Source organism: Ursus maritimus, unplaced genomic scaffold (assembly GCF_017311325.1).
Source record: "Ursus maritimus isolate PB19 unplaced genomic scaffold, ASM1731132v1 scaffold_34, whole genome shotgun sequence".
Lineage (NCBI taxonomy): Eukaryota > Metazoa > Chordata > Mammalia > Carnivora > Ursidae > Ursus > Ursus maritimus.
Window position 1 is genome coordinate 29,111,130 of NW_024426008.1, and position 24,174 is coordinate 29,135,303.

Here is a 24,174-nt window from a genome sequence, read left to right on the forward strand (position 1 = left end):
TTTTTGATACTAGCCATTCTGACAGGTGTCAGATGATATGTCATTGTGGTTTTGTTTGCATTTCCCTGATAATTTGTTATGTTGAGCATTTTTTGGTGTGTCTGTTGATTATCCGTATGTCTTTTTTGGAAAAATGTCTATTTAGCTCTGTTCATTTTTAATCAAATTATTTGGGGTTTTTTTGGTGTTGAATTGTATAAGTTCTTTATATAGTTCAGATATTAACCCTTATTTGACATACCACTTGGAAATATCTTCTCCCATTCAGTAGGTTACCTTTCATTTCGTTGATTGTTTCTTTCGCTGTGCAGAAGTTTTTTATTTTGTTGTAGTCCTAATAGTTTATTTTTGCTTTTGTTTCCTTTGCCTAAGGAGACATATCTTAAAAAGTATTGCTAAGGCCAGTGTCAAAGAGATTAATGCCTATGTTCTCCTCTAGGAGTTCTATGGTTTAAGGTCTCACATTTAGGTCTTTAATCCATTTTGAATTTATTTTTGTGTATGGTAGGAGAAAGTGGTCCAGTTTCATTCTTTTGCATGTAGCTGTCCTGTTTTTCCAGCACCATTTATTGAAGAGACTGGCTTTTCCCTATTGTAAATTCCTGTCTCTTTTGTTGTGGATTAATTGACCGTATAATTATGCATGAGTTTATTTCTGGGCCTCTGTTTTGTTTCATTGATCTAGGTGTCTATTTTTTGTGCTAGTACTCTACTGTTTTGATTACTAGCTTTGTAGTAGCTCTTAAAATATTAGATTGTGAAACCTCCAGCTTTGTTCTTTGATTGCTTTTGCTATTCAGGGTCTTTTGTGGTTCCATAAAATTTTTTTAGTATTATTCTACTTCTGTGAAAAACACTATAGGCATTTTTATAGGAATTACATTGAATCTATAGATTGCTTTGGATAGTATGGAATATTAACGGTATTAATTCTTCCAATCAGTAAGCATGGTATATCTTTCCATTAGTTTGTGTTGCCTTCAGTTTCTTTCTTTCATCATTGTTGTTAGTGTGTAGAAACGTAACTAATATCTGTATATTTTCTATATTTATTTTGTATCTACGACTTTATTGAATTTCTTTCTTTTTTTAAGTTTTCATTTAAATTCACTTAGTTAACATACAGTATAGTATTAGTTTCAGGTGTACAATATAGTGATTCAACAATACCATACAACACCCAGTGCTTATCACAAGTGCCCTCCTTTATCTCCATCACCTATTTAACACATCCCCCCCACACACACACCTCCCCTCTAGTAACCATCAGTTCTCTATAGTTAAGAGTCTGTTTCTTGGATTGCCTCTTTTTTTTTCACAATATGCGAGTTCCTCAAAAAGTAAAAAAATAGAACTACCCTATGATCCAGCAAAGACACTACTGGGTATTTACCCAAAGAATATAAAAATACTAATTCTTAGGGATATATGCACCCTGATGTTTACAGCATTATCTACAATAGCCAAATTATGGAAACAGCCCAGGTGTGTGTCTCTCTCTCTCTCTCTCTCTCTATATATATATCAGACGTGAAAAAGAATGGAATCTTGCCATTTGCAACAACATGGATGGAGCTAGAGAGTATAATGCTGAGCAAAATAAGTCAGTCAGAGAAAGACAGGTACTGTACGATTTCATACATATGTGGAATTTAAGAAACAAAGCAAATGAGCAAAGGTGAATTTATTTATTTCTAAAATTATTTTGATGGAGTCTTTAGGGTTTTCTGTGTGTAGTACCATGCCATCTGCAAGTTTTACTTCTTCCTTATCGATTTGGATGCCTTTTTTCCCCCTTTCTGTTTGCTCCGTCCTGGATTTCCAGTATTACGTTGAATGGAAGTGATGAGAGTGGAGATCCTTGTCTTGCCCTTGATGTTAGAGGAAAGGCTGTCAGTTTTTCACCATTGAGTATGTTAGCTGTGGGTTTGTCATTTATGGCCTTTATTATATTGAGTTGTGTTCCCTTTAAACCTGCTTTGTTGAAATTTTTTTTTCATGAACAGGTGTTACATTTTGTCAAATGTTTTTTTCTGTATCTACTGAGATGACTATATGATTTTTTCATCTTTCATTTTGTTAATGTGGTGTATTGTGTTGATTGATTTGTGAATATTGAACCATTCTTGCATCCTAGGAATAAACCTAGGAAGAAATAGATAAATTCCTAGAAACATACAATCTTCTAAAACTGAACCAAAAAGAAATACAATATCTAAAACAGACCAATTACCAGAAATGAAATTGAACTGAAAATGAAAAAATTCCCAACAGACAAAAGTCCGGGACTAGATGGCTCCACAGGTGAATTCTAGGTGAATTTAAAGGAGAGTTAATACCTACTCTTCTCAAATTATACTGAAAAACAGAAGAGGAAGGAAAGCTTCCAAATACATTCTGAAGGGCCAGCATTACCCTGCTCTTAAAACCAGACAAAGACACTACAAAAATGAAAACTTTAGACCAATATCCCTGATGAACATAGATGCAAAAATCCTCAGCAGAATCTTAGCAAACTACGTTCAACAATACATTAAAGGGATTGTTCATCATGATCAAGTGGGATTTATTTAGCTTTGCTTTATCTTGAACGTTTAGTCCATTTACATTCAATGTAATGGCTGATATACTTGCATTTATATATGCTGTCTTATTAGTTTTACATTTGAACCATCTATTTAATATTATTTTCCCATTCCTTTCTTGATCTTTTAGATTATTCAAAATTTCATTTTTTCCTTTGTTAACTTGCTCATTATATATATTCTTTTATTTGTTACCATAGATATTATAATATTCATCTTTAACTCATTATTATTTCTACCTCTTTTTCAATAATTCTGGGATACTAAATCACCTTAATTCCATTTACCATCCCTCACTTTTGCATTATTATTTTCATGCATTTAAATTCTACATATATTTTAAACATTGCTAGATATTACTGTTACTGTTTTCTATAGTCAATATTTGCAGTTTTATAAAGTTGGATTTGAGGAGATTCTTGAATGTTTGGGTTGACGTCATTCACTGATACCTCTCAAATATTGCTTCTGCCCCACACTGCCCCTCAATCTTCTCAGACTACAATATTTATTCTTTTTCACTGTGTCATATATGTGACGTGTCACATGATCTTGTGTTTATTTTCATTTAAAAAAATCTCTGTGCTTCAGTTTGGATATTTTCCATTTTCTTGTCTTCTATTTCAATAATTCTGTATTCTGTTAAACCTATCTCAGTTCTTGATTTAAGATATTAAATGTTTTGGGGTGCCTGGGTGGCTCAGTCGTTAAGTGTCTGCCTTCGGCTCAGGTCATGATCCCAGGGTCCTGGGATCGAGCCCCGCATCGGCTCCCTGCTCCACTGGGAGCCTGCTTCTCCCTCTCCCACTCCCCCTGCTTGTGTTCCCTCTCTCACTGGCTGTCTCTCTCTCTGTCAAATAAAGAAAATCTTTTTTAAAAAAGATATTAAATGTTTTAACTTTTGAATTTTCATTTGATTCTGTATTATAAATCCTACTTCTCTAATGAAATTCTCCATCTTTTCATCTAACTCCAGTTCCCTGTAAGACTATTTCTGTTGAATATTTTTTCATCTGATTTTGGGTATTTGGACCTATCTTTTGGTATGCATAGGAATTTGTGTGTGTGTGTGTGTGTGTGTGTGTGTGTGTGTGTGTGTGTGTGTGTAACAGTATATGAAGCATTGTAGAGGATCTGGATGGTGGTATCTTTCTCAACAGAGGGTTCATCTATCCCTTTGCACCTTTATCCAATCAGGCACAGTGTTTGATCAAGGCCAAGTTGAAGCCCTAAGACTTAATCAACCTCTGATTCACCCTGGCCATCCAGGATTTTCTGCTGAGAGCCCAGTTTGTCCTCTGTGGACCCTGCTCCTGGTAGATGCCCAACTCTGTTTTCTTCCCAGACTACAGAAATTTTGCTTTGCTTTTTCAGATGCTATCTGGTTAAGTTTTTAGTCTTTTGCCCATTTAGCCTTAGAATTTGGCAGATGTCCTGAGGAGAAAACTGGCTGTGTGTTTGAGTCCTGGTTTCTCTGTCATCCAGCTACAGCCTTCTACTGGTTCAAAGCTGGTTTCTACCTTTGCCAACACCTAGAATTGGTAAATATTTCCAGTGTAAAAGTAGCTACATACATCATCTTAAATCTTCAATGTTCTCTCCAGAGTTTTAACCCCTAAGAGCTTTCCTGTACTTTGAAACAGTTGATTTCAGTGTTTCATATGGCATTTATAGTTATTCTCGGAAGAAACACCAGACTGCCACAAGGTATTGTATCCCATCTGGAAATGGCAGTGCCTCAAAAGAGTCCTTTTTACACCATATATTCATCCATTTAAAGTATACATTCATTGGTTTTTAGTATATTCACAGAGTTGTATGACCGATATCAGTTTTAGAACATTTTCTTTAACTCTCCCCCTCCAAACTTATACTTTTTGCTGTCACCCCCTAATCCTCACATTCCTCTTAGCCCTAGGCAATCACTAATCTTCTTTCTGTAACAATAAGTTCTGTTCTGAACATTTTATGTTAATGGAATCATGCAATATCTGGCCTTTTGCGACTGCTTTTACTTAGCATGTTTTCAAGATTCATCCACTTTGTAGCATATATCAGTACTTTATTCCTTTTTATGGTTGAATATCATTTTATTGTATGGATATAGCACATTTTTTAAGCCATCATTAGTTCACAGACATTTGGGTTGTTTCTGTTTTTTGAATATTATGAATAATGCTATTATAAACAATCACGTGCAAGTTTTTTGTGTTCAAATGTTTTCATTTCTATTGGGTATATACCTAGAAGTGGACCCCTTGGGTCATATTGTAACTCTATGTTTAACTTTTTGAGGAAATGCCACAGTTTCCCAAAGTGGCTGTACCATTTTATATTTTCACCATCACCACATGAGGATTCCAATTTTTCCACTTCCTCACTAATGTTTATTATTATCTGTCTTTTTTATCGAAGCCATCCTAGTGGGTATATTTCCCTGATGGCAAATAATATTGAACATCTTTTTTATTATAGTCATTTCAGTGAATTTGAGGGGGTATTTTTTTTAAGATTTTATTTATTGATTTCACAAAGAGAGAGGCAGCGAGAGAGGGAACACAAGCAGGGGGAGTGCTGAGCAGGGAGCCTGATGCGGGGCTCGATCCCAGAATGCTGGGATCATGACCTGAGCCGAAGGCAGACGCTTAACGACTGAGCCACCCAGTTGCCCCTGAAGGCGTATTTTCTATATGACCTTATGACTAAAGATATTGAGAATCTTTTCATGTGATTTTGGCCATTTGTTTATCTTTGAAGAAATGTATAATCAGATCTTTACCCATTTTAATTGGATTATTTATTTTTTATTGAGTTATAAGAGTTCTTTATGTAGTCTAGGTACAAGTCCCTTATTGGACATATAATTTGCAAAAATTTTATCCCAGTTTTTGGGTTGTCTTTTCACTTTTTTTTTTAAGAGATTTTATTTATTTATTTGTCAGAGAGACACAGAGCACAAGCAGGGGGAGCAGCAGGCAGAGGGAGAAGCAGGCTCCCCGCTGAGCAAGGAGCCTGATGTGGGACTTGAGCCCAGGACCCTGGGATCAAAACCTGAGCTGAAGGCAGATGCTTAACTGACTGAGCCACCCAGGCATCCCATCTTTTCACTTTTCTGATGATATCCTTTTAAGCACAATTAATTAAGTCCAATTTATCTATTTTTTCTTTAGTTGCTTGCGCTTTTGATTTTATGTCTAAGGAATCATTGCCAAATCCAGTGCCAAAATTAGTTAAATGTACATTTGGCTAAATATAAGAATATTTGGGCCTTTCATCCACTTTAAGCTAATTTTTTATATGGTATGAAGTAGGAGTCCAACTTCATCCTTTTACCTGTGTCTATCCACTTGTCCCAGCACTATTGTTGAAAAACCTTTTTTTTCCATTTTTAATTATTTTGACACCTATGTTGAATATCAGTTGACTATAAATATGAGGGTTTATTTCTGGATTCTCTGTTGCATTCCATTGACCTATATGTCTCTCTTTATGCTAGTACCACACTGTTTTGGGGGGAAAAAAGCCTTTTTAAAATCATCTTTTTAAAAGAAAGAATGGACTTATTCAGTGGATAAGTTCAAAATGAATGGCAGAATATATTTTATTTTTTACGTGAAGTGTTAATGACATGGCATAGAAAAGAATGCACAAATCATATGTTTACAATTTTATGAAATTTCGTAGCTTATTTCTTTGAAACTAGTATATCAATAAAAGCAAGACCAAAACTACCCAGAATATCATCAGTACCACAGAAGGAATGGCATGATACTTTTTTTTTTTTAAAGATTTTATTTATTTATTCGACAGAGATAGAGACAGCCAGCGAGAGAGGGAACACAAGCAGGGGGAGTGGGAGAGGAAGAAGCAGGCTCATAGCGGAGGAGCCTGATGTGGGGCTCGATCCCCCTGATGCCGGGATCACGCCCTGAGCTGAAGGCAGATGCTTAACTGCTGTGCCACCCAGGCGCCCCGGCATGATACTTTTAATAAGATTTATTTTTTCCTTCAAGATAGTAATATAAGATTTTGGTGTTTAGTGAGAACCTTATATGTGGTAGCATATTAAAAATTATTAAAAGTAGTTCCTAAATATCTTGTTTCCATTCGCCAGTCCTCATCCTTCACATTGAATAGGAATGTGTTTTTCAGGGAGCAGTGTCATTCAAGGATGTAACAGTAGACTTCAGCAAGGAGGAGTGGCAACAATTGGACCTTGCTCAGAAAAGCCTATACAGAGATGTAATGCTGGAAAACTATTTCAACTTGATCTCAGTGGGTAAGAACAGCTCCACTGGGGATAAGGTTGTACCTGTTTGAGTATATTTTTCATTCTCAGTGGAATTTTTGAAATCTGTGGGATTTCTGAGGTATGTGGGAGGTCTAATTATCCCTTTGGGGTATTATGAATATACTTCTCTTCTGCATGAACTTTTCTTTTTTTTTTTTTTTTTTAAGATTTTATTTATTTATTTGACAGAGAGGGAGACAGCCAGCGAAAGAGGGAACACAAGCAGGGGGAGTGGGAGAGGAAGAAGCAGGCTTCCCAGCAGAGCATGGAACATGATACGGGGCTCTATCCCAAGATCCTGGGATCGCGCCCTGAGCCAAAGGCAGACACTTAATGACTAAGGCACCCAGGCGCCCCTGCGTGAACTTTTCTGAAAAGTAAATGGAATACTTCACTGAATGGCCTCTGAAACCAAATCTTCTATCATTTCCTGTTAATAGGGTGTCAAGTTCCCAAACCAGAAGTCATCTTCAACTTGGAGCAAGAAGAGCCACGTATGCTGGATGGTGAAATCTCAAGTCAGAGCTGTCTCGGTGAGTAGAGAACAAGAGCATAGGGAGACAGCATGAATGAATTGGAGTTGTACTGGCAGAGGCTGGCAGCTGTGAAATGCTGTTAATATGACACTTCTGTAATACTCTGTACTTTTGGAACTGCACGGGTAGAGTTGGTATAGTCCTCATAGACATTTGAAAGCCATCCCCACCTAAGGCCTCTTCCCTCTTATTTTTGTCTTCGTTTGACTCTCTAGGAGGGAATGTGCTATAATTACTGGTACTTTGGATCTGGGATCCTGCTTTATGGTTTTTCTCCCTTTCTCTAGCATTTTTATTCTTTTTACCTCCATCACATCAAGATCTTTTTTTTTTTTAAGATTTTATTTATTTTTTGCGAGAGAGAGAGAGCGTGCGAGCGAGCACCAGTTGGAGAGGGAGAAGTAGACCCTCCACTGAGCAGGGAGCCTGTTGTGGGACTCGATCCCAGGACCCTGGGATCATGACCCGAGACGAAGGCAGACACTTAAGTGACTGAGCTGCCCAGGTGCCCCCATCACATCTTAAATCCTTTTCTTACATATTCAGATACTCATTGACTTTTTAAAATTTACTCTGGGACACATTCTTGAGAGTTTCTTTTCATTTTCTCTCTTTCCCCTTAGTGCTTCAGAATTGTCATTTAGAGATGGCCTCCCTTTATTATCTCCCATGCCTCCTCCATCCATCAACTTTGAGGGTACCATTGCTACATTCAGGGGACAGCTTTTTGCTGTATATGACAGTAGTAGTTATGTTGCCTGAAATTTTCTTTTTACTTGGCTAGTGTAACACAACATTGACTTGATTTTTCTAAGTAATTTACTTATTTTGGCATTTTACAAAACGTTTTTGTGCTTTGTTTACAGGAAATTGAGGTTATTATGTTCCTTATTTGTTAATTAATATCATTATCCGTGTGTTTACCCCCCGCCCCAGTTTTGTTTTTTCAGTTCTCCCTTTTAATTCTCACTCCTCGTATTTGTTTTAATCTTTAGAGGTAGCTGCTCTAATGTAGTTGATATGTTTGCTATCTATCCTTGAATTTGTAGGGTATTTGTAAAATTTAAATTGTTGGTATTTTTAATTTGTAGAAATGGTACTGTGCTATCTGTCCTACTCAGTTTCTTATTTTTTTTCTATTAGCACTAAATTGGTTCATGTTGCAATGTGTTTTTCTAGAAAAGTTCATTGCTTCTAACCGATGCCACATTCTGTACTGTGGATATATACCACATTTTACTTGTCCAGCTCCCCACTACTGCAGTCAGTACTGCAATAAATTTCCTCATGAATCTATTCTTTGGCAATGAGAATTTCTTTGGGAAGAGTAATAGGGTTGCCTTCTCATTGGGTAATAATATTCTATTTGATGAAGTATGACCACAGTATTTTCTAGATTGGATATGTCATTCTACAATCCCAAGTGTACAAGGATATCAGTTTCCCTACATCCCTGCCCCTCTTTCTAATAATTTGGCCAATCCAATGGATTATACTTACTAATTACTACTTTAATTTGTGTTTCTCTAATTAAATATTTTGAACATCTCATCATATATCTTGTAATAGATTTTGACTTCATTACTCTTTCCAGTTTTATTGAGAAATAACTGACATATATCACTGTACGAATTTAAGGTATACAACATGATGGTTTGATTTGCATATACTGTGAAATGATTACCACCATAGGTTCAGATAAAATCCATCTTCTCATATGGATACGATTAAAAAAAAAAGGGAAATAGGAAAAATTGTTTTTCCTTTGTGATGAGAACTCAGGATCTACTCTCTTAACAGCTTTTCTATATACTGTACAGCAGCGTTAGCGCCAGTCACCATGCTGTGCAGCACATTCCTTGTACCTGTAACTGGAAGTTTGTACCTTTCGACCACCTTCCTCCGGTTCCTCTCCCCGCCCTCTGCCTCTGGTAACCACAAGTCTGATCTCCTTTTCTATGAATTTTTTTTAAGATTCCACATGTAAGTGATATTATGTAGTATTTCTCTTTCTCTGACTTACCTCACTTAGCATTATGCTTTCAAGGTCCATCCATGTTCTTGCAAACGGTAGGATTTCCTCATTTTTTATGGCTGAATCCATTATATATATACACTACAACTTTATCCATTCATTCATTGATGGATACTTAGGTTGTTTCCATGTCTTGACTATTATAAATATTACTACAGTGAATGGGGGGTTGCAGATATCTTTTCAAATTAGTGTTTTTGTTTTCTTTGGATATGTTCCCAGAAGTGGAATTACTGGATCATACGATATTTCTGTTTTTAATTTTGATGATCCTCTGTGCTGTTTTCCGTAGTGGCTACTCCAGTTTACAGCCCCACCAAGGGTACACGAGGATTCCCTTTTCTCTACATCCGTGCCTGCATTTGCTATCCATCTTATTGATGATGGAAATTTCTAACAGGCATGAGGTGATAATCTCATTGTGGTTTTAATTCACGTTCCTCTGATGATGATTGAGCATCTTTTCATACACCAGTCAGCCTTTCATATATCTTCTTTGAAGAACTATCCATTCAGGTCCTTTGTCCATTTATTTTGTCATCTAGATATATTTTTTTAAGTTTTTATTTAAATTCCAGTAGTTAATATATAGTGTTATATTTGTTTCAATATAGTAATTCAACATTTACATACAACACCTGGTGCTCACCACAAGAGCACTCCTTAATCCCCATCACCTATTTCCCCATTCCCTCACCCCTCCCCTCTGGTAACCATCAGTATATTCTGTACAGTTTTTTTTTTTAAGATTTTATTTATTTATTTATTTGAGAGAGAGAGCATGCGTGAGACAGCAGGAAGACAGGAGAGGGGCAGAAGGAGAGGGAGAAGCAGACTCCCCGCTGAGCAGGGAGCCTGATATGGAACTCTGTCCCAGGACCCTGGGATCACAACCCAAGCTGAAGGCAGATACTTAAGCGACTGAGCCACCCAGGCATGCAGTGTGTTCTCTATAGTTAAGAATCTGTTTCTTGTGGCAACTGGGTGGCTCAGTCGTTAAGCGTCTGCCCTCGGCCCAGGGCCTGATCCCAGGGTCCTGGGATCGAGTGCCACATCGGGCTCCCTGCTCCACTGGGAGCCTGCTTATTCCTCTCCCACTGCCCCTGCTTGTGTTCCTTCTCTCGCTGGCTGTCTCGCTCTCTCTGTGTCAAATAAATAAATAAATAAATAAAATCTTTAAAAAAAGAAAAAGAATGTTTCTTGGTTTGTCTGTCTCTCTCTCTTTACCCCTTGGCTCATTTGTTTTGTTTCTTAAATTCCACATGTGAGTGAAATCATATGGTATTTGTCTTTCTCTGGCTGACTTATTTCCCTTAGCATAATACTCTCTGTCTCTATCCATGTAGTTGCAAATGCCTTTGCCCATTTTCCCCAAGTTTTTATTTAAATACCAATTAGCTAATATACAATGTAACATTAGTTTCAGGTGTACAATATGGTAATTCAGCACTTCCATACAACACCCAGTGCTCATCACAGTGCCCTCCTTAATCCCCATCACACATCTAACTAACTCCCCCCCGCCCCCCTCCAGTAACCATCAGTGTGTTCTCTATAGTTAAGAATCTGTTTCTTGGTTTGCGTCTTTTTTCTCCCCTATGTTCATTTGTTTTATTTCTTAAATTCCATATACAAAAGGAATCATATGGTATTTGTCTTTCTCTGATTGACATTTCATTTTGCAAAATACTCTCTAGCTCCATCCATGTCATTGCAAATGGTAAGATTCCATTCTTTTTATGGCTGAGTAATATTCCATTATATACCCCCCATATCTTCTTTTCTTCTTTATCCATTCATTAGTGGATGGAGATTTGGGCTCGTTCCATACTTTGGCTATTGTTGATAATGCTACTATAAACATCGGGGTGCATGTATGCCTTTGAATTGGTATTTTTGTATATTTGGGGTAAATACCTAATAGTGTAATTTCTGGATCATAAGGTAGTTCTATTTTCAACTTTTTGAGGAACCTCCATATTGTTTTCCACAATGGCTGCACCACTTTGTACTCCCACCAATAATGTAAGAGGGTTCCCCTTTCTCCACATCCTTGCCAACACCTGTTGTACCTTGTGTTGTTGATTTTAGCCATTCTGACTGGTGTGTGGTTTGATATCTCATTGTAGTTTTGATTTGTATTTCCCTGATAAGGAGTGATGTTGAACATCTTTTCATGTGTCTATTAGCCATCTGTAATTCTTCTTTGGAAAAATGTCTGTTCATATCTTCTGCCCATTTTTTTCCACTGGATTATTTGTTTTTTGGGTGTTGTGTTTTATAAGTTCTTTATATATTTTGGATACTATCCTTTTATCAGTTATGTCATTTGCAAATATCTTCTCCCATTCCATACGTTCCCTTTTAGTTTTGTTGATTGTTTCCTTCACTGTTCAGAAGCTTTTATTGTGATGAAGTCCCAATAGTTTATTTTTGCTTTTGTTTCCCTTGCCTTAGGAAACATTTCTAGTAAGAAGTTGTTACGGCCGATGTCAAAGAGGTTACTGCCTGTGTTCTTTTCAAGGATTTTGATGGTTTCCTGTCTCACATTTAGATCTTTAATCCATTTTGAATTTATTTTTATGTATGGTGTAAGTAAGTGGTCCAGTTTCATTCTTCTGCATGTTGCTGTCCAGTTTTCCCAAACCCATTTGTTGAAGAGACTGTTTCCCATTGGATATTCTCTCCTGCTTGTCAGAGATTAATTGACCATATATTTGTGGGCTCATTTCTGGGTTTTCTTTTCTATTCCATTGATCTGTATGTCTGTTTCTGTGCCAGTACCATACTGTCTTGATCACTACAGCTTTGTAATATTACTTGAAGTCCAGAATTGTGATGACTCCAGCTTTGCTTTTCTTTTTCAAGATTGCTTTGGTTATTCAGGGTCTTTTGTGGTTTCAAACAAATTTTAAGATCATTTGTTCTAGCTCTGTGAAAAATGCTGTTGGTATTTTGATAGGGATTGTATTAAATATGTAGATTGCTTTGGGTAGTATAGACATTTTAACAATATTTGTTTTTCCAGTCCATGATCATGGAATGTCTTTCCATTTCTTTGTGTCATCTTCAGTTTTTTCATCAGTGTTTTATAGTTTTCAGGGTACAGATCTTTTACGTCTTTGGTTAGGTTTATTCCTAGGGTATCTTATTATTTGGGGTACAGTTGTAAATGGGACCGATTCCTTGATTTCTCTTTCTGCTGCTTCATTATGGATGTATAGAAGTGCAACAGATTTCTGTATGTTGATTTTGTATCCTGCAACTTTACTGAATGCATGTATTGGTTATAGCAATTTTGGGTGGAGTTTTATAGGTTTTCTATATAGAGTATCATGTCATCTGCAGATAGTGAAAGTTTGACTTCTTCCTTGCCGATATGGATGCCTTTTATTTCTTTTTGTTGTCTGATTGCTGTGGCTAGGACTTCCAGTGCTATGTTAAATAACAGTGGTGAGAGTGGACATCCCTGTCTTGTTCCTGACCATAGAGGAAAAGCTCTCAGTTGTTCCCCATTGAGGACACTATTAGCTGTGGGTTCTTCATATATAACCTTTATTATGTTGAGGTTTGTTCTCTTTGTCTGTACTTTGTTGAGGGTTTTTATCATGAATGGTTTTACTGAGAATTTTTGCATCCGTGTTCATCAGGGATATTGGCCTGTAGTTCTCTTTTTTTAGTGGAGTCTTTGTCTGGTTTTGGTATCAAGGTAATAGTGGGCTAATAGAATGAATTTAGAAGTTTTCCTTCCTTTTCTATTTTTTGGAATAGTTTGAGAAGAATAGGTATTAATTCTTCTTTAAATGGTAGAATTCAGTTGTGAAGCTATCTGGTCCTGGACTTTTGTTTGTTGGGAGATTTTTGATTACTGGTTCAATTTCTTTGCTGGTTACCGGTCTCTTCAAGTTTTCTATTTCTTCCTGTTTCAGTTTTTGTAGTTTATATGTTTCTAGGAATTTATCCGTTTCTTCCGGGTTGTCCAATTTGTTGGCACATAGTTTTTCATAATATTCTCATAATTGTTTGTATTTCCATGCTCTTGGAGAACCAGCTCTTGGTTTCATTGATCTATTTTTTTAGTTTCTGTATCATTTATTTCTGCTCTATCTTTATTATTTCCCTTCTTCTGCTGGCTTTAGACTTTGTTGTTCTTTTTCTAGCTCCTTTAGGTGTAAGTTTAGGTGGCTTATTTGAGATTTTTCTTGCTTCTTGAGTAGGCCTGTATTTTATATACTTCCCTCTTAGGACTGCTTTTGCTGCATCTCAAACATTTTGGTCTCTTATGTTTTCATTTGCATTTGTTTCCATATTTTTTAAAATTTCTTTTTTGATTTCCTGGTTGACCCATTCATTGTTTAGTAGCATGTTTAACCTCCATGTATTTGTGGTCTTTTCAAATTTTTTCTTGTGGTTGACTTCAAGTTTCATAGTGCTGTGATCTGAGAATATGCATGGTATAATCTCAATCTGTTTGTGCTTGTTGAGGCCTGCTTTGTGGCCTAATATGTGATCATTTCTGGAGAATGTCCCATATACACTTGAAAAGAATGTGTAGGGGCGCCTGGGTGGCTCAGTCGTTAAGCGTCTGCCTTCGGCTCAGGGCGTGATCCCGGAGTTCTGGGATCGAGCCCCATGTCAGGCTCCTCCGCTGGAGGCCTGCTTCTCCCTCTCCCACTCCCCCTGCTTGTGTTCCCTCTCTCGCTGGCTGTCTCTATCTCTGTCAAATGAATAAATAAAATCTTTAAAAAAAAAAAAAGAAAAGAAAAGAATGTGTATTTTGCTGCTTTAAGATGAAATGTTCTGAGTATCTCCGTTAAGTCCAGTGTATCTGGTCCAGTGTGTCATTCAAAGCCATTGTTCCCTTGTTTATTTTCTGCAGAGGTGTGATCTGTCCATTGATGTAAGTGGGGTGTGAAGTCCCCTACTATTATTGCATTATTATCAGTGAGTTTCTTTATGTTTGTTATTAATTGATTTACATATTTGGGTGCTCCCAAGTTGGGGGCATAAATTTTTACAATAGTTAGATCTTCATGATGGATAGACCCCATTATGATATAGTGCCCTTCTTCTTCATCTCTTGTTATAGTCTTTGGTTTATATTTTATTTTATTTTTTTAGCAGGGTGGGGAGGGACAGAGGGAGAGGCAGAGAGAGAATCCTACACAGGCTCCATGTCCAGCATATGAGCCCGAGACAGGATTCAGTCTCACAGCCCTGAGATCATGACTTGAGCTGAAATCAGGAGTTGAACACTTAACTGACTGAGCCACCCAGGCGCCCCTAGTCTTTGGTTTACAATCTAGTTTTTCTGATACAAGTACCACTACTCTGGCTTTCTTTTGACACCCATTCACACGATAAATGGTTCAGTGGTTCTCCATCCCCTCACTTCGGTGTCTTTAGGTCTAAAATGAGTCTCTTGTAGGCAACATATAGATGGGTCTTTTTTTTTTTAATCCATTCTGACACCCTATGTCTTTCGATTGGAGTGTTTAGTCCATTTACATTCAGAGTGATTATTGATAGATATGTATTTAGTGCCATTTTATTTCTTGTTTTGTTGTTATTTCTGGGGTTTTCTCTGTTCCTTTCTAGTCTTTGTCACTTTTGGTCTCTTCATTCCACTCAGAGTCCCCTTTAATATTTCTTTCAGGGCTGGTTTAGTGGTCACAAACTCCTTCGGCTTTTGTTTGTTTAGGAAACTCTTTATTTCTTTCTGTTCTGAATGATAGCCTTGCTGGATAGAGAATTCTTGTCCTTTTTCAGTTTTTTAATTGGGTTATTTGGTTTTTTGCTCTTGAGTTGTAAGAGTTTTTTACATATTTTGGATATTAACCTTTTGTCAGATACATGGTTTGTAAATGTCTTCTCCCATTCCATATGTTTTCCTTTCATGTGTTGTTCGTTTCTTTTACTGTTGCAGAAGCTTCTTAGTTTTATATAGTTCCACTTGTTGATTTTGGTTTTGTGACTTGTGCTTTAGGTATCACATCTGACTTCATTTTTGATATTTGATTGCTGACATCCTCTAAGCCTCACACCCCTCTCTTCTTGCCATCAGTCCCACATCTGGGCAAACTGATAAGAAAGCCCAGGTGCTCCCTCCCTTAGTGCTGGTGGGAAGCCGCACAGGAGCAGTCATCCTGGCCCTACCCCCAACCACCATAAAAAAACCAGTCCATCTCCTTTTCTTGCTCTCTCAAGCCACTTTGAACCTGCTTGAGAGTTCTTCCTTGAAAGTTTCATTGCTGAGTAATGAACTTTTTCACACGTTATTGGTGTGACTCTTGACATCTGAACCAAATTTGGGGTGGAGATCCATTCTTCCTCTATAGACAACTTAACGGTTGGTTCAGTGAGCAGGATATCTAGATGATCCCCACCACCACAGGGGTCGTTTTCTTCTCTTGCTATCAGGCTCTCCTGCCTGCTGGCAACTACATACTTTGAGCTGCACTGCTTTATGCTACATTTGCTGAGTCCTATAAGCCTCTGTCAGATATATAACCAACCCACGTTCAAAGTTAAAATTGGCATTTAGGGACAGATGTGTGTCTCAGATTGAATCAGGTGTCTCAATTCCTGCATAAGCTGTGACTAGGTTTGGCTCGGGAATGCATTTCATGCTGTCACCGTTGGTTGTGTGTCTTAAGCAGGCATTGGCTGTTGTGTAGAATAATCAGGGTAATGACTGATACCTTTTGCATATAAAGGCCCATCAGGTGGCCAGTTGTGTGAGGGAAGAGCAGGTACAGTGCAGCATGCTAAAAGCAGATGGCTCCCCTTTCAAAATTTTGTCACGTTCTGTTGTGGTTTTTTTACTTTCCTGGTGACTCATCTTCTCAAATAATTCTTTCTGTCCTTTCTAGTAACTTTTGTCTTCTAGAAAATACCATTTAGGTGCCCTCCTCCTCTTACTTTCCAGTGATATTACTCAAAACCCTGTCTATATTTTTTCATGCCTTTAGGTTATTCTAACCCTATCTGGATGTGGTAATCCCTCCCCACGCCTTTTTTTTTTTTTTTTTTTTTACTAATTTATCTTAGGTGCTACTAATAGATTTCATTGCTTAAAACACCATGTTTATCCTGTCATAGCTAGGAGCCAAACTAAAGGTACTGCCTATTATCTAACACGTGACAAATTCTTCTCTCAGTGGGTTTGTAAGCTAAAGAAAGAACATGCCTCATATGTGCAGTTCACATTGTTTCTGTTTAGTGTCCATAATTACGTTTACTTCATTTTAATGTTTTTTAATGATCCCCCTGCATCTGACCGTGTGATTGTTTTGCGATCTGCCTATTCAGATACTTACTCTTTGTGCTTAGACTTCACTTACCTCTTGAGTGGGCCTGACCATTACATGCATAAGCACACGTGGCTTGTTCCTTTTCTAATTCAACAGTCCACAGAAACTCAGACAAAACTACATTAAATTATGTGATAACTGAGTCTTCTGCCCGTTTTTTTTTAATGTTTCTATAAGGAATATTTAGCAAAATTAAATTCTTGAATTTATGTGATAGGCAGAGGAGGTTATTTTTCTCTTTCAGAGGGATTTAAAATTCTTCTTCTGCTAGGAACAATTCAAAGGGCCAATAATTGTAATTGGAAAAGGAAAAGAACTGCATGAAGTGTTTAAAATGTCAGCATTTGTGCATTAAGTGTTGTTTATGGTGCACATCTCTGCCAATTAAACATGAATATGAGTGGCTCAGAATATCTGGTCTTTGTTATTATTTTAAGTTAAAGAGAGACCCCTAGATGATACGTAAAAGAACAATGAATTTTGAAAGAAACAGAGAATCAAAAAAAAAAAAAAAGCTGCGTGGGGAAAGAAAATAGTTGACCTGTGGACGATGTGGGGGTCAGGGATGCCAACTCCTCATGTAGTCATGCATCCACATATAATTTTGACTAACCCAAAACCTAACTGCTAATAGCCTGCTGTGGACCAGAAGCCTTATCGATAACATAAACAGTCATTTAACACATATTTTATATGTTAAATACATTACATACAGTATTCTTATGGCAAAGTAAGCTAGAGAAAAGAAAATGTCATTAAGAAACTCATAAGGAGGGGCGCCTGGGTGGCACAGCGGTTAAGCGTCTGCCTTCGGCTCAGGGCGTGATCCCGGCGTTATGGGATCGAGCCCCACATCAGGCTCCTCCGCTATGAGCCTGCTTCTTCCTCTCCCACTCCCCCTGCTTGTGTTCCCTCTCTCGCTGGCTGTCTCTATCTCTGTCGAATAAATAAAATCTTAAAAAAAAAAACCTCATAAGGAAAATTAATTTACAGTACTACACTGTGTTTATTGAAAAAAATCCACATATAAGTGGACCCATGCCGTGCAAACCTGTGTTGTTCAAGGGTCAACTGTATATGTTTGGATTTAGTAATAAAAGAGACGTTAGTGACTAGTGGAAAGATAGCTTGCATATACACATTTTATTGGCCTGAAGTTATGACCCTGTATTTTTACTGAATGAGCAGTTGAGTCAGTGGTGACAGGAATTGCATATAATTAAACTTTTTAGCACAGGAGCAGATTTTTACACTGAACATTCTTGGTAGCAATGTAAATGTTGCCAGATGTAACAGTGGGTTTATAAGCTAAAGAAAGTGAAAGATTGCAAAAGAATCAAAATCCATATTTAGGAATACAGTATTTTTTTTTAAGATTTTAATTATTTAAGAGAGAGAGCGAGAGAGCACATGAGCAGGGGTGGGGGAGAAAAGGAGCAGAGGGAGAGAGAAGCAGGTTCCCCACGGAGCAGGGAGCCAGATGCAGGGCTTGATCCCAGGACCCTGGATTCATGACCTGAGTGGAAGGCAGACACTTAACCGACTGAGCCACCCAGGCACCCCAGGAATCCGGTATTAGATGTTCTCAGGATTAGTAAAAGCCTTTAATGTGTGTGAGTAAAAATGTAACATAGCACCTAAAGAATATGTCTGGGGGGGGCGCCTGGGTGGCACAGCGGTTAAGCGTCTGCCTTCGGCTCAGGGCGTGATCCCGGCGTTATGGGATCGAGCCCCACATCAGGCTCCTCCGCTATGAGCCTGCTTCTTCCTCTCCCACTCCCCCTGCTTGTGTTCCCTCTCTCGCTGGCTGTCTCTATCTCTGTCAAATAAATAAATAAAATCTTTAATAAAAAAAAAAAAAAAAAAAAAGAATATGTCTGGGGGTATGACAAGGCCCTGGAGGCAGAATGAAATGGATATGAGGTTGGACTGTGTCTATACTCAAGAACTCTAGTAGAATAAGGTAATAGTATCTATTTTTATGTAAATATTTACTGAGAATCTACTATGTCTTATATGCTCTTCCAGAATTTGGAGTATTAATGATCTTATTCTGGGCAAGAATGGTATATTGGGGAAAGCAAGCTCCTGTCACTAATAGACCCAGAGAACATAAACATTGACCCAGTATCATGTGAGTTCCCAAGTCATTGCATGGCCATCCGCTAGAGCAGAGGCTGGCAAACATTTTGTGTAAAGACCCACAAGTCATTATTTTAGGCTTTATGAGCCATATGATTGCTGTCATTACTACTCAGTTTTGCTGTTTTAGCCCCAAAGCAGCTAGAGGCACTATGAATGAATCTCTGTTCCAATAAAAACTTTATGTACACAGAAATTTGAATTTCATATATTTTTCATGTGTCATGTTCTTTTGATTTTTCTTTTTGACCATTCAAAAATGTAAAATCCATTTCTAGCTTTTGGGTGGAAGCCTGGATTTAGTCTGAGGGCCATAGTTTTCCAGCCTGTGCCTAGGGCATTACAGGCCACAGAGCTGGGTGCCACCAGTCTGGAATACAGCCAGTGGGAAGAGAAGAGGGTTGTGGAGGCATGCCTACATCCTTAAGACATGGGCTTTGTCGCACAACATAATTTTTACTCCTATTTGACTGGTAAGAACTGAATTACTTTGCTTCACCTCACCATAAATCAGGCTATTGTTTGAGGGCAGCCATGAACTTGGCTACAAGCTTCATACTGCTAAAGGGAGAGGAGAGGTTCTGATGGAAGACTTTCAGGCCCTGCTTCAGACAGCTGCTCCTTTCTCCTGTTATATGCCTCCTGTTGAGTGCATATATCTCTGCACCCCAAACCAGAATAAAGAATTGAGTCACAGACATTTTTTGCCATTTGGCTAAATGAGAATGAATGAAGCTACAGTTGTTTTACCCTAGGGGCACCTGGGTGGCTCAGTTGGTTAAACATCTGACTCTTGATTTCAGCTCAGGTCATGATCTGGGGTCATGAGATCGAGTCCCGCTTCAGGCTCTGCGCTCAGCATGGACTTTGCTAGTCCCTCTCCCTCCCCTTCTGTTCTTCCTCCTACCCCTGCTCACGTGCATGCTCTCTTTCTCGCTCTCTCTCAAATAAATACATCTTTAAAAAAATAGTTTTACTCTACATAAATACATTGATATTTAGGGCAGAGTGATTAATAGGGAAAGAGAAAGTACAGAGATTAGTGGATGAAGGATTAACAAGAATAATAAGGATAACAAGGATATAGACTCAAGTACTTCTTTTAAGCCACACAGTTTGTCACTTTGTTCCTCTGACAGCTTACTGTGTAGTTCTGCTACATACATAGAGCTGATGTAGCTTCACTTTGAATCTCTTCTTTCCAGTTACTAAACATTTGGTTTGGGCACATACCTGCCTCTTCTGTGGCTCAGTTTCCTCATCTGTAAAATGGAGACAATACTGATACCAAGAGCAATGGGTTGTGATGATTAAATGAGTTAGATATAGAACTTAGAACAATGCCTGGCACATCTAAATGGTACTGCTTATTATTTAGTAAATGCAAGACAAGTATTTGTTTTATTGCTATACATTATATATAAATCTATTACTACTCATATGTATTTTATACATATTTGTTATATTTATATAAAGCCTCTCACAGTTCTCTGTATTCACCCTAAATCAACTGTATTATCCCTTCTATGTTCTCTTAACTTTCCTTTGTGTGTTTTATTTTTTCCTTCTGTTTTAGATGGGGATATTGGTTTTGAAACTTCACAGCAGGGAATGTCTGAAGAAGTTTCAATCCAGTTTGAGAGAATTAATCTCTTCACAAGCGATGACCCATATTCCATTTTAGAATTGTGGCAAGATGATAAACAGACAGGGAGATGTGAGGAAAACCAGAACACAAGTATAACACAAGTTCCCTTTATCAACAAGGGAACGCTATTTAATGAGAGAGATTGTGAATATAAGGACATTGGGAAAATTGACCATGTAAACACATACCTTGTTCCTGCAAGAAAAAGACTCCAGAGCTATGAATCATTTGGAAGGAGTTTGAAGCCTATTGTAAGCTTATGTGATTATAGAAACAATGCAACAGAAAATCTTGATAAGATTATTGGATATGGTAATATTTTCACTCCTATGAATTCTCATACAGAAACGAATGCTTGTGAATATAACCAGTATAAGAAACTTCTGAGTCATAAGCAAGCTCTCATTCAACATCAAAGAATTCATACTGATGAGAATCTCAATTTATTTTCTGATTATGTAAAAATTTTCACCCAGAAGCCACACCTCTTTGCACATCAAAGTATTTATACTGAAGAGAAACAGCATGAATGCAGCAAATGTGAGATAGTCTTCACTCAGAAGCCCCAACCTGCTGTACCTCAGAAGGCTTCTATAGGAGGGAAACCCTGTACACGCACTGAATATGAGAAGGACTTGTCCCTCAAGTCAAATCATGAGAAAACTCACACTGAGGAGAATCACTGTAAATGCAGTGGATATGGAAAAGCCTGTATGCAGAAGTCAGATCTGTTCAGATGCCAGGGAATTCATATTGGAGAAAAACCCTATGAATGTAGTGAATGTGGGAAAAATGTCTCTCAGAATTCAAACCTCAATGTACATAAAAAAATCCATTCTGGAGAGAAACACTTTGAATGTACTGAATGTGGAAAAGCCTTCACAAGGAAATCAACTCTAAGTATGCATCAGAAAATTCATACAGGAGAAAAACCCTATGTATGTACTGAATGTGGGAAAGCCTTTATCCGGAAGTCACATTTTATTACACATGAGAGAATTCATACTGGAGAGAAACCTTATGAATGCAGTGACTGTGGAAAGTCCTTTATAAAGAAGTCACAACTCCATGTACATCAGCGAATTCACACAGGAGAGAATCCCTTTATATGTACAGAATGTGGGAAGGTCTTCACTCACAAGACAAATCTCATTATACATCAGAAAATTCATACTGGAGAGAGACCTTATATATGTACTGAATGTGCAAAGGCCTTTACTGACAGGTCAAATCTCATTAAACACCAAAAAATTCATACTGGAGAGAAACCCTATAAATGCAGTGACTGTGGAAAATCATTCACCTGGAAGTCACGGCTCAGGATACATCAGAAGTGCCATACTGGAGAGAGACATTATGAATGCAGTGAGTGTGGGAAAGCCTTCATCCAGAAGTCAACACTAAGTATGCATCAGAGAATTCATAGAGGAGAAAAACCCTATGTTTGCACCGAATGTGGGAAGGCCTTCTTCCACAAGTCACATTTTATTACCCATGAGAGAATTCATACTGGAGAGAAACCTTATGAATGCAGTGACTGTGGGAAATCCTTCACAAAGAAGTCACAACTCCATGTACATCAGCAAATTCACACAGGAGAGAAACCCTACAGATGTGCTGAGTGTGGAAAGGCCTTCACTGACAGATCAAATCTCTTTACACACCAGAAAATTCATACTGGGGAGAAACCCTATAAATGTAGTGACTGTGGAAAAGCCTTCACTCGGAAGTCAGGCCTCCATATACATCAGCAATCTCACACTGGAGAGAGACACTATGAGTGTAGCGAATGTGGGAAAGCCTTTGCAAGAAAATCAACACTAATTATGCATCAGAGAATTCATACAGGAGAGAAACCCTATATTTGTACAGAATGTGGGAAGTCTTTCATCCAGAAATCACATTTAAATCGGCATCGGAGAATTCATACTGGAGAGAAACCCTATGAATGCAGTGACTGTGGGAAGGCCTTCATTAAGAAGTCACAACTCCATGAACATCATCGAATTCACACAGGAGAGAAACCATTTATATGCGCTGAGTGTGGAAAAGCATTCACCATCAGATCAAATCTTATTAAACACCAGAAAATTCATACTAAACAGAAACCCTATAAAGGCAGTGACTTTACGAAAGCCTTAAACTGGAGGCCACAGCTCAGTATACATCAGAAATCGGATTCTGGGGAAGTGGAGTGCCCAGCATCACAATCATGGTGTGGGGATACACAGTAGTGAGAGGCTACAGCTTGATTAAGAAGCAGGAGGTAATCAAAGCCACCTTACCTCTGGTCAGAAGTATGAATGTCTGGATCACAGAGCTGATGTCCAGTTTCACATATGGGGGAGACACTTGGAAGAAAGTGTTTAAGCAATGTGTGATGGCCGTGCTTAATTACTGGACAGGGGATTGTCAAGCCCCTGCAAATAATAGTAAAAATGCAAGGAGAGAACTTGGCAATCTTTCTTGTTACATGTTATGGATAAGCAGCTTTATAAATTCCGGGCTGTATTCAATATTGACCAAAGAAATTTCTTAATGAGTAGAGTGCTGAGAAAATTTTTCATTGTCTAAGGATGCTGAAATGAAAGCAAAAGTATAGACAATTCAAGTCTATAATGAAGAGAAGCCAGAAGTTTTTGTGAAAATTGACATTAAAGACACAAAGAAAGGATCTTTCTTTTTTTTTCCCCATTCAGAAAGTCAGTTATTTATTGTTTACAGTATCAGTATGTGGAAATTGGGATAAACATCTTCTTATTTGACTTTGAGATTGGCAAATCAGAACCACAGGCTTACTTGAATATTCACAGGCCTCTTTAGTTAACCAGTATGTTCCCTTGTTTATTCATTCCCTGCCATGGCCCAGGTAACTCACACCTAGGAGATAAAGTTTTTCCAGCTTGTATCCATACCTAAAGTGACCAGTGAGGTAAGTAGCAGCCCTATAGACTACTTACTATCACCTTAGAACTAGCTCTGAGGGGCGCCTGGGTGGCTCAGTCGTTGGGCGTCTGCCTTCGGCTCAGGGCACGATCCGGGAGTTCTGGGATCGAGCCCCGCATCGGGCTCTTCCGCTGGGAGCCTGCTTCTTCCTCTCCCACTCCCCCTGCTTGTGTTCCCTCTCTCGCTGGCTGTCTGTCTGTCTGTCAAATAAATAAAATCTTTAAAAAAAAAAAAAAAGAACTAGCTCTGAGTCCACAGGACTTAGTCTCAGGTCACAGATACAGCAGTCGTCACTTTGAACACTTAGCCTCATCCACAGAAATATCTATTTTTTTGTTTGTTTGTTTGCAGATTTCTTTTTTTTTTTTTTAAGATTTTATTTATTTGACAGAGATAGAGACAGCCAGCTAGAGAGGGAACACAAGCAGGGGGAGTGGGAGAGGAAGAAGCAGGCTCACAGCAGAGGAGCCTGATGTGGGGCTCGATCCCATAACGCCGGGATCACGCCCTGAGCCGAAGGCAGACGCCCAATGACTGAGCCACCCAGGTGCCCCTGTTTGCAGATTTCTGTTTAGGAAAGAGAAAAATTAAGAGAATGGGTTTCAAAACCTAGAATTCTTTTCTTCCAATTTTGTTAATACGTTCTCTGCATAGTCATCACATGCTAGGTTACCGCTG

At 38.2% G+C, this 24,174-nt stretch overlaps 1 protein-coding gene across 3 annotated transcripts in view; it reads left to right on the forward strand.

Annotated features, from left to right (window-relative positions):
• ZNF484 (zinc finger protein 484) overlaps window positions 1–23,569 on the forward strand; it is a 38,742-nt gene extending 15,173 nt beyond the window's left edge. For all 3 annotated transcript variants that reach the window (XM_008690852.2, XM_008690853.2, XM_008690854.2), the window contains 3 exons: window positions 6,738–6,864; window positions 7,317–7,409; window positions 20,479–23,569. In XM_008690852.2, the coding sequence (XP_008689074.1) occupies window positions 6,738–6,864; window positions 7,317–7,409; window positions 20,479–22,784 (2,526 nt within the window). In that variant the 3' untranslated portion in view covers window positions 22,785–23,569. The remainder of the gene's footprint in view (window positions 1–6,737; window positions 6,865–7,316; window positions 7,410–20,478) is intronic.
• The last annotated feature ends 605 nt before the right edge of the window (window positions 23,570–24,174 follow it).